At 35.0% G+C, this 11,235-nt stretch overlaps 1 protein-coding gene across 2 annotated transcripts; it reads right to left on the bottom strand.

Moving 5' to 3' along the window:
• Window positions 1-305: 305 nt before the first annotated feature.
• Window positions 306-6,623, bottom strand: LOC107415193 (uncharacterized). Of its 2 annotated transcripts, XM_016023481.4 has the most exons (12): window positions 6,408-6,623; window positions 6,012-6,281; window positions 5,188-5,312; window positions 4,666-5,110; window positions 4,447-4,559; window positions 3,316-4,102; window positions 2,516-2,971; window positions 2,180-2,368; window positions 1,868-2,095; window positions 1,413-1,746; window positions 1,103-1,286; window positions 306-999 (listed from the first exon to the last, which is right to left on the bottom strand). In XM_016023481.4, exons 2-12 carry the CDS (start codon window positions 6,234-6,236, stop codon window positions 516-518), a joined length of 3,570 nt encoding a protein of 1,189 aa, XP_015878967.3. In that variant the 5' UTR covers window positions 6,237-6,281; window positions 6,408-6,623; the 3' UTR covers window positions 306-515. The 2 variants fall into 2 exon arrangements, with proteins under 2 accessions (XP_015878967.3, XP_048327304.2); XM_048471347.2 differs by having other exon boundaries at window positions 6,012-6,623.
• Between the last annotated feature and the right edge of the window lie 4,612 nt (window positions 6,624-11,235).

The raw sequence follows: 11,235 nt of genomic DNA, 5'->3' as shown, positions 1-11,235 counted from the left end.
GTAGGTATCAAAAGTTTCTGACCCACCTTTTCCATTATCTTTTGGGTCTTGGACTAACGGTTCTTCATTTCAGGGAAGCCTGTCTCTTCTCCACAAAGTGAGCAACATGAGAAGGGGGGCAACTGGTAAGGATATCGCTCATAGTGCCAAGTCATTTGGTTACCATATTTCGGCCAACTTTTTATTCCTTCATTGTGGTTGTTGATGGTTCGTAAACTCATTTGTTGATATCAACTACTTGTACTACATGATAATTTATACAGAACAGTTTGAATGAAATGGGTTTTAGATTGAAGCACATGATGTCGCATTTAATCCAATAACTTTTATTTCAATCTAAAACATATTTACATCTTATACATTACATCAAAGAATTGTGCATATTCATAATTAAATATCCAACTTCACATCTACAAACATCTACAACTTACCACTAAATACAAAGCTTTACACACACCGTTATCTCTGTACATCTGTGAGATACTTATTTCTGTACTACGTCGTTTCTAATCATATCACATGTTACCAGTTAGCTGTGTATACCATTGTCCATGAACGCTAACTGATACAGCAGCTGCCACAACTAAAACTTCAGCAGCTTTTATCAACTTGTCAGTCAGTACAGCAGCTCCAATTTGCCGTAGTGTAGTCTCGGCCAAGTTTTTTCCTTTAAGTCCAGTCCCTCCAAGCACAACTCCTCTTGCAGCTGTATAAACAGCACGAGATACCCTTTCAAACACTGCATCCCCAGCTTGCAAACTCTTTCCTAACATTCTGGCCATGACCGCCTTCCTTGATTGAAGCTTCTCCGAGTCAACAGCTTCACTACCATCTGTTGAGAACCTACTGATTGATTCAACGATTTCCTCAGTACCTGCATCTTCACTATTGTCTAAGAGCTCTATAAGCCTCTCCATGCATTTTGATACTATGACTTCCATGTCTTTAGCACTGGCTACTGTTCTCTCACTTACAAGAACTTGCCGGCAAATAAGGATGCTGCAATTTACATGGTACCATATTAGTAAACTGTAAATGAACTTCTTCCTCTCAATACATATTTTTAAAAAAGTTACAAGATGAGCTAAATCAAGTGCATTACCTTGTAGAAATTACAATAATCTTCTGAATTTGAGCCTGAACAGACCTAAGCCTAGAGAGGTTAAGAATGAAAGTTTCAGGCAGAGCTTCTTTTGTCAGACCAGAAACTCCATTCACTAACTTCAATAAGCCTAGCCTCACCAACAAATCAACTGTTTCTCCCTTGCATTCTGGTTGTTGATCACCTGATCCAAACAGAAAGATAAGACAGAGAAAGGAGTAAATGTGTCAAAAAGACATAGCAGTTTTAACTTTTCCATTTCATAAGGACTTCAATAAAACATAAATAGGAATTATAACATAGTTTAAACCTGTAATATTTGTAGTAGTAGAATTAGGGGAAGTGATGTTGGGACTGACTAGAAAGTTTCCACCACTTCTAAGGGTAGTGGAAGGAATAAATTCCTGAGATGATCTTCCGCAATCCAAATCTCGGAGAGAACTTCTATGTTCTTCCCACTCCTGATCTTTGCAGTTCCACACACATGAAAGCCACTGAATGGTCAATGGCAGAGAAGAGCAAGCATCAGAGGGAGATCCATGCCGGTTGGCAAAAGCATTTCTAAGGTAATCCAAACCAGCAGGTCCCTTTAACAGAGGCTCCATCATTTGTATACGTGCTTTGCTAATCTCTTGCTTAAGCACCTGCCAGAAAATTTTCAGTTTTTCATATTAAAAAAGCAATTAATAGTTCATACAACTTATAAAAGTCGAATCAAGATAACGTTGCAAACAAAAATGGCCTAAAGAAACAATTTTTTGTTACCTGAATCTGCTCTAAGACAAAGCGCAGACCCTTGATCATTGCAATTACATTTGAATGATCTGACTCCTCTCTGGCTTGGCATATCTCAGTTAATTCTTTCATTAACCTTTGGTGAGTATTCTTCATTTCATCATCACTAGCAGGAGAGGAGAGTCTTTGCAAAGTGACCAATGCAAAATCTAAGATCCTTCCCAGGTAATCAATGTCCAAATTACCAGATTTAAGCCCCTAAAAGAGAAAAATATGGGTTCATAATCAAAATCTGCTTGTTAAATTACAATCTGCTGCAGAAATGAGAAGATGCCACAGTACCTGAGAGAGAATGTCTAGATCAATAGATTCAACAATCATTTGTCTCCAGCTATCTGGAGCCATCTGGCAAAGTTCATCCCTCATCTCCCTCACAAGTTGAACAACTCGGTCATAGTCAGGGTCATCCCTTTTCAATGATTCCAAGATGCTATCCCAGAAAGCCTTCTCCATTGCCTCTCTTACCTTGGCCTGCAATATGACGAAATACGGAAAAAATTAGCAGCAAGTTTGAAATAAGCTTAAAACGCTTTTATCAATGCCCTAGTAAGCAATAATTCTGCAGTTAAAAGTTCATAATAAATGCAACACTATAATTATTATGTACATTGCACTAACCTTAACACTGTTTGGATCTTCATCGATCAATTTGAAGACACCAGTAAAAGCGTGACGCTGCTCATGGAGGAATTCATTGACAATCAATTCATTCTCCAAAACCAACTTCTCAACAGAAGTTCCCAACTCACTGTCCAAATTTGTTCTTGGTGCAGAGGAACCACATCCTTTGGAAGGAGTATCATCTTCCTTAAATAAGGTGCGAACCACACGGCTTGGCCTCTCAATATTTTCAACTGAATTCTTCTCTTTGCGAGCAACTGAAGCTCTACTTGAGGAACTAGATGTGCTTGGAGAGATAAGATGTGGAATCGGTGTCCCGAATGGGCTTCCATTTTCCTTTGCTTGGAAGTACTTAGATCGTGTTTCAGATAAAGCACATTCCATACGCTCAATCCCAGCATTTCCACTTAGGTGTTGCACCTTTTCCCTCAAGAGCTTTTGATCTTCTGAAACCTGCATCAAGAAATGTTCAAAGATGAATTCAATTTCTCCTTAAAGAAGAATTTGACAAACCAGTTTTATGTTATTTTTTATGGTTTCTCAATATCGTAAATCATAAAATGAGAGATAACCGTCACACATGTCAGCATATGCTAGGTTACATTGGGAGTAAGGGAAAGAAGAGACTTGTAGGGGGTACAGGAACTACAAGAAGAAGAATAGAACACTCTATTTTTGCTTCCATCCCTTTCATCTTCTTCTTATTCTTTTTCCAATGGTAGCCTTAGAGGTCGGATACATATGTCATTACCAGTGATTTACTCATAAAGAAAACCAATCAAAAGTATAAAGCATACCTGTTTCCGGACAGCCTTCATATCATGAGTAAGCTCAACACTATCTCCTTCTGCTGTCATTTTGCAAGTTTGAATCATTGAGAGCTCCATCTGACAAGCTGCTCTCACCAAATCTTGTTCCAGCAACTGAGCATCCTTAACTTTCCATGCAACAAAGGAATTTAAGTAGGAGCACCATGCTTTATCAAACACTGCAAGCTGAGATCTGAATGTGCAACGTGTAGGCAACATTGAGCCTGTCTCTTCATCAGAACTGCATAAAGGCCCCTCCAATATAATCTTCAATAACAGCTCAAATTCCCGAATAAATTCTTCTGCAGACTTGGCAAGAGCAATCTCACGCTCTCCTTGACCACTGAAAACAGCATCTGGATGACTCAATATCATGTATGCACAAAGGGCTACCCTCACTGGATACCTAGATAACTTAGCTGGGTTATTTACTGTCTCCTTGGGGGAAGCTGCTTTCTTTGCATCTCTGCTCCTCAAAGATGGTCTTGGAGTAGTCCTCCTCTTTGGGGTGGCAACTCGTTTGAGAAGATGATCAATGTTGTCCAACTTGGATGGATGATTGGTAGCAGCAGCAACTGCCCTAAACACTTTTAAGCGGCTCTCAAATCGATCTAGTAAAGTTTTCATAGTATGCAGTGCATCGCTTGACTCAATCATAAGAGCTAGCTGTTCAAATGGCATTGACTTGACGTATTTCTCACTAATTTTCAGTGCATCATAAGCTTTTGCCAAGTCTAAGGTAGTTCTCCTCTGCCTGAGGAACCGCCTCCAACACCTAATAGATAATAAAATGCTCAAAATTACAATTTTATCTTGAAAGTAAAGAGTGTTACTCCAAGGTTCTCTCATCATTCCCCTCCACTAAAATTTTTTGTACGTGATAGCATGATCTAATATTACAAGTGTTTTTCCACACATCATACAGGATAACAAAACAAGCAACAATATAACTGTCAGCTAGTTGACTACCATGAAATGTAGATATAAAACCAAGTTAAAATATATGTGGACAGCGACGAAGAGGGACCCATACAAAATCACATAATTCAGGTGAATAAAGCTATTTTTAAACAGTAATAAATCATGACACAATCCAACAGCAAAGGTTGGGACAACTACCTTGCCAATTTTCTAGAAAGGACATCAGCCTGCTTGTGCATTTTCCAATTGACTGGAATAGAATTATTCAGCCTTGCTCTCTGCCTTAGATATTCAGCTCTTTGTCTCTTTGCCTAGTTGTGAATAAAATATTATGAGAAAATACACACACATGCACCATAAATACAACCAAAAATTTTATAACTTCATGTTTGGATTTGATTTAGAAGGAATTCATACCCTTTGCAGCCGATTTTCCAACTGATCCCTAATTCTCCTTCTCTCGACCTCCCGTTGGTGAGAGACAGACTTAGCCACTCGATGCACTTGCAACATCCTGGCACGTGCCCTCTTCTTCTCTGCTTCCAGATATCCCAATCGCTTATTCTCAGCAGCTACACGCTTTTGCTGAATTGCAGCTCGTACACGTTCCTTGTACTTATTCTCCCGAGCCATCTTCCGCAATAATGACTGAGATGACCTCTCCTTCAGTGTGGCCCTTCTTTGTTTGTAAGCCTTGAGCATAAGCATTCTATTTGCCTCTGCCTGCTGAAAACGCAGTTCCACTTTTGAGCCAAGCTTCTCTCTTTCCTTTTCATGGCGCATTTTTACACCAGTTTTAGCTGCTTGGCGCAGTTCATCCAACCTAGCCAAGCGCATTTGCGCACTTTCTAGAATGCTCAACCTGTTGTTTCATTAACAAGTCAACATGGAGTAATAAGCATGGAGAATCTAGGGCATTGATAGAAAATAAGGCTTTACCTTTTCTGAGCAGCTGCCTGAAGCTTAGCTTCAAGGCGCTGACCGAGGTCCTCCTCTTGCGAAGAAGACCGTGAGGGGCTTCTCGGCTTTGGCCTTGCTTTGCTTGACAATTTCTCATAGTATTCCTGCATTCAAAAAGTTCAAGTTTTAAGCATAATTTGCCAACATTAACTTTTAATTGAATAAAGTTCCAAACCAAAGAAGTGGTGGTTAAGGTATCACAAAGAAAATATATAAATATATAATCCGTTTAAAGCAACATAAAAAAGTAAGGGGAAGAACTATCAGTAGAAGACTCGAATATAAGGAAAACCCATAAAGGGCAAAACAAATTCCAACAGAAGAATCTACACAAAGGATCGAGATTTAACATTAATGAATGATCCGTTTCGTTGCCAAGAAATTGATGAAAAAAAAAAAGTACAGAGAAATTGACACTCAAAAAAAATATATATATTTTTTTAAATGCTTAGAAATTCTCAGGATGTTATCACATAATTATCTTTTCTTGAATAACAACCACTATCTGAGAAGAATCAAAACGAAACAATCAGACAAAAATATTGAATTTTTTTTTATGAAATAGCACGTGGAGAAAAAGAACCAAAAAAAAAAAAAAAAAAAAAGATTAAAGAAACAACAACAAAGCCAGTATAGTTCGTTCGCTGAACTAATTGTGTCAGTTCGGTTGTTCGAATCCCACACACCAAAGCAAACATTTAAAAAAAAAAAAAAAAAAAAGAATCGTCTTTGAATTCCCTCCGAAAACAAACTCAAAAAAATCAAACAAAAAGAAAATGGAGAAAGAAAAAAAAGAAGCCAACCTGTCGGCGAAGATCGGCGAGACGAAGCTTGGCTTCGATGTGTTCAACGGTGCAGGGAGTCTTATTACAGTGTACGAGAAACCTCCTTCGAAGCCTCGTAGGAATTCTCGGAGGCCAAGTGTACGACGCCGTTTCACCGTCACACGCCGGAAATTCAATTACAGTCCCTCCAGCCACCACTCCCCCACCATCACCATCACCACCACCACCACCACCACCACCCATATTCCACGACGTCGTACCAAGCAAGTATCTTTCTCTTTACAAAATCTTCACGTATTATATTTAAAAAAAAAAAAACAAATTGCTTAAAATAAAGAGGAAAAATTGGAGAGAAATAATAATAAAAAATAAAAATAAAAATCGTGATGAACTCTGCTTCTCTCTTTGCTTTACCTTTGTTGTTTCCGTTTGGACTTCCAATTCTAGCAAGCCTTCAACAACTTTTCAGATAAATATAAAGAAATAGAAGAGAGAAAAAGAGAAAAAAGAGTTTGGTCTGAGTTTTTTTTTTTTTTTTTTTTCTGGGTTTGGTAATGGTTGGGATTTTTTTATTTGCTTATATGGTTATTAAGCGTTTATTTTGGGACTGTCTAAGTGATATATTGTATCATATAAAAAGCGTGTCCACATTGCATTTTGTAGCGTATCATTTGGTAAAATGCTGCGTTTCACTTATCCGAATTATCCGGGCCTTTGCCACGTCGCCCCTCTGGCCCCAACGGCACACTTTCTTTTTTTTTTTTTTTTTTTTTTTCTTTTTTTTTCCCTCTTCTTCCTTTTGTTTGCTTCCTTCCTTCTCCATTGGTTTGGAGAACGAACCTTGTAGGCTTGTAGCCCCCGTGTGGTAGTTGTGGACTTCAAATACCACCTTGGGGCCCACCTTATTTGACTTTATTGCCCTCCTTTTATTTTTATTTTGACAATTCTAGCACCGTTTTAATTATTGTTTGCTATTCTCCCTTTCCTCATTTCCTTCCGCCGTAAATAAATAATGAAATCATATTTCAGTTCAGAAAGGAAATTTCGTTTGATGATGAAATTCAATTTAATTTGATTGTTTTTTTGGACCTATATAATACCCCACCAAACCCATCCACATTTAGTGCTATGATTCCTCTAAAGTTGGTCTAAGCACGTATTGTTTTTTTTTAGACAATCAATTAATATTTTGAAATAATTATATGCATTTCAGTGAATGATTTAGAGCTTGTGTCTTAAGAAATTGTAAAAGATGGTGATGAGGGCTTTTGCTTTAAATATGATGTGATTAAACAAAATGGCAAATCATGGATGAGAACACATGGAGGTGGCATTCATTGTTTTTGCATCAATCATGATTCCCAGTATCCTTATCTAATACCCTATTAAAATCAAATGAATAAATACATAAATTTTGATCAACATAAACATGTGTAACAATTGCAATCAAACCAACAAATCATTCCTTACTTTTTCATCTTCTTTTTTGGTCACTTTTTAATTTACAAAAGGTAAAAGAGAAAACGTTGAAATAATTAACACGGTCAATCATGGAAAAGTTGATAATTCGTGTGGTTATTATCCATAATCTCTGTGATTATAAAGTAAAATAATACAAAACAAAGCAATTGGTCCCTGATGTCTCCTTAATTTTACTTTCTTTCACTTTTATCTATATTAATATTCAATTTTAGTGCTGATCATGACAAACAAACGTGCGTAGCATGTGATCTCCACTTTCATTGTTTAAGCTTAGTCAAATACCTATAGCTGTATATCTTTTGAAACTTAGAATCACAAATTTTGATTTGATTGGATAAAATATAAAACAGTAATACATTAGGTTGGCATAATGGATTATGTTTTAAGAGTAAAGCTAATGTATTTTTTTTTTATATAAAAAAATAAATATAATAATAGAAAAAAATTTTACGATCTATAATATTGAACGACAAAAACCATCGTCAATATTATTTTTAAAAATTATCTTCACTATTATAGATTTACGTCAATATTATAAATTTGTATGTAAACGATTTGTACAATAGATGGATCCTAATAATAAATTTGGTTTTGATGTTTAAAATTCTAGTAAATAATATAAGATTTTATCCATCAAAAAGTAAAATTATATAAAAGGATTTTTTTTTTTTCTTCTCAAAAACAATATAAAATAATTTGGACCTGATAAAAACCTGAAGCTCCATATTTTTCTCATTTATAGACTCTAACAAGATGTAGGCTCCGTGGGCTTTTCTTTGAAAGATACCAATTGATGCATTTTGGTATGCCAAAATTTGACCTGCCCATTGAAATTTAAAGGGGGAAAAAGAGTAGGTGAGGATTTTGGTTTTGGTTAGAGAGTGGGGACATGATAGGACAATTATCTAATTAATGGGGGGTACAAAAGTAATTTGGTCAAAATATTATTTTTTAAAAAAAATTAAAATTTTGCTTTTCGTAAGGCCACCGATTAGGGATGTGACGCTTCGCCGTGACGTTTACACGTCCCATGGGCAAACGTTAGCCACGTCACCCATGAGACGTCTCTTTTCCAATCCCCTACCATTAGAAGGAATCTCTCTGCCTCAATCGCGCGAGTATATTAAAAAAGCAATACTCGCTTTGTCAGACACACACCTAATCCATCAATCTATTTTCAACACCAAAAAAGTTGGCTGTGTTGTCTTCATGCATTTAGCGGTGATACCGTCTATGTAAACCTGTCATCTCTATTCACGCCCATAGCCGATGAATTCTAGACTTCCCAAAAATAAAATAATAAAAGGACTACAATTTAGTATTTAGCATTTATGTAGGTTCAAAGAATTATGTTTACTAATATTTTTTATAAAATAAAAATTTAATTAAATGTGTAATGGAAAAATAAAATATTAATGGTGGCCGCAGCCGAATGATTGTGGTCAATGATGTAGTGGATCTAAAAACTAGCTAGATAGGTGGCTGTAGCAAAATAAATACACGTGCGGAAATTATGCAGGTGTTAGCTGGCAAGCAGACGCGGAATCCCAACCATATAAACCGCTGTGGCTCGCCAATGGGACCTGGAGGATCAACTTTATGAGAACAAGTGGGAAAACAGAGAGATGTCGTGGATGACACGTGGCAAAAGGCTTGAAACCGTATAATGTTTTGTCGGTTGTCCAACTCGCATTGGCATGATTGTTGTGTTTTATTCTTTGCTTTGTGGACGCAAATTTGTTGTGTTTTGCAGGTATTTTTGATCAAAGTGTTTTTAATTTTGATTGAATTTTTCTCAGTTTTTAAATTTACCTTATGGATTTGAATTGTGATTTTTTTTTCTAGTTAAATTAACCTGATAATGTAGTTATACTTCTAACATTTGAATACGTGTCCATTTGAGAAGGAAAGTTGAAGAATGTTAGTGTGACCAACTAAGGGAAAATTCTTGTTATGTCAATGCCACATCAATGGTTAGGAGAATTTATTAGCTTTTGTTGGTTAAAAGTAAACTTAAAATAACAGAGATTTCCTTTTATGAAACATTGACTTACCACCTTCAACCAAAAAAATATATATTTCAAAAAAAAAAAAAAAAAGATCTTTAACAACAACAAATAATAAAAAATAAAAGCTAAAATAATCATTGTGTTGAGGAATTTTTTGGGCCAGCCCAGCTAAAGTTAAGGGAATCCGCTTATGAATAAGGCCAGATTGGGCCACAGTTTTGGATAAACAAATTAAGGCCCAAACCAATCCCATGTTTTTTATTTTTATTTTTTTAATCTTTTTATTTTCGACTAATCTTCAATTGTGATGGTTTCACTAATATGTCCGTCCCACAACAATTTTAAGGTCGTAAATTATTTCTTTTTTTATCATAACAATTTCACGGTTAGTAAAGAGTGAGTTTCTAACTCAAATTGGTCAAAATCCACTTTAGGATTAGGATTCGCCTGGCACATTTGGTTGGAATGTAGAGGGGAATTTCATGTTTGACAAACGAATAATTTTCTTTGCAATATATTTATCTGATTGCTGAAATTTTTATTTTCTTTTTAATTCAACTGAGCCATGGACCATGGATTATTTTTTACTCTCTTCCTTACGCTTTAATTTAAATCATTTAGATAAATTTTTTAACTTATAATGTTTTTAAAATAAATAATTAAACCTATACATAATCGTTTATGTACATTTTAAAATAGTATAAAATTATAAAGTTAAATCTACATAGTATGTAATTCTAAAACATTTTCAACTTATTAAAATCCACCCAATATGGATAAAACACTTATATTTATAATTAAGATGCTTATGAATTCAAAACATTAAATTAAAAAAAAAATTGTAAATAATATAAAAAATAGAAAAAAAAGTCAACCAAACATGTCATCTCTTGTGTGTTGTAGTTTTCTTTTTTTGTTATTATTAATCCTTTAAGACTCATTTTGATGTCACTTTCCATCAGCAGTGCCACACAACAAACAACTATTGGTCATTACCAAGAACAAAAACTATTGGTTTATAAAAAAAACAAAAAAAGGGTCAAAATTGTTTGATTTACACAAACTTATGAAGAAATTGTGCCGTATGGGATATAAAATCATAATTTCTTCTTATACTATTTCATACGGCTCCAATTTGATGCTCCATTCAATCGCACGATAGCCTTTTGCTCTGCATTTTTGATCCGTAAGTTGGAAAAATTGTACAATAGTGGACAAAAAAGAACAAATGGCTACCAGCCTCGTACACGGTTGATGGTACTTGACCTGGATCCTAATATAATCTTATGAAATCCCAAAAATTGAAATGCCCTTTCGTTGATTACATCTTTTATTTATTTATTTATTAATTATTATTTTTTATTTTGGGTGAATATTCAATGGTTATATCAATCATTACTCATATGGAGCCAAAATAGACCTATAAACTGTGGGAGTGCGTTCACCTGTTGAGACTTTTCAAATCTTATCTTGCAATCTTTTTTTACTAATTATTATTTATTTAATTCTAGGAAATTAATTAGATTAACATTGAATTTGTTAAATGGATTATATGTGTATATATATATATTATCTTAAATTATGGGTCCAAAATGTTTAGCACTTGTAATTGGCCTTGACGCCCAAATGGAAAAAATTCATACCAAGTGCATCCAATTTATTTGGTAAGAGGAAACAAAGGAAAAGAGACAATGAAAATTAAAAGAATTATTAATATATATATAGATAGATATATATATATATATATATTA

This window comes from Ziziphus jujuba, chromosome 4, assembly GCF_031755915.1.
Source record: "Ziziphus jujuba cultivar Dongzao chromosome 4, ASM3175591v1".
Lineage (NCBI taxonomy): Eukaryota > Viridiplantae > Streptophyta > Magnoliopsida > Rosales > Rhamnaceae > Ziziphus > Ziziphus jujuba.
The sequence above is the reverse complement of the archived record's forward strand: the minus strand, read 5'-3'. Positions and strand labels throughout refer to the sequence as shown.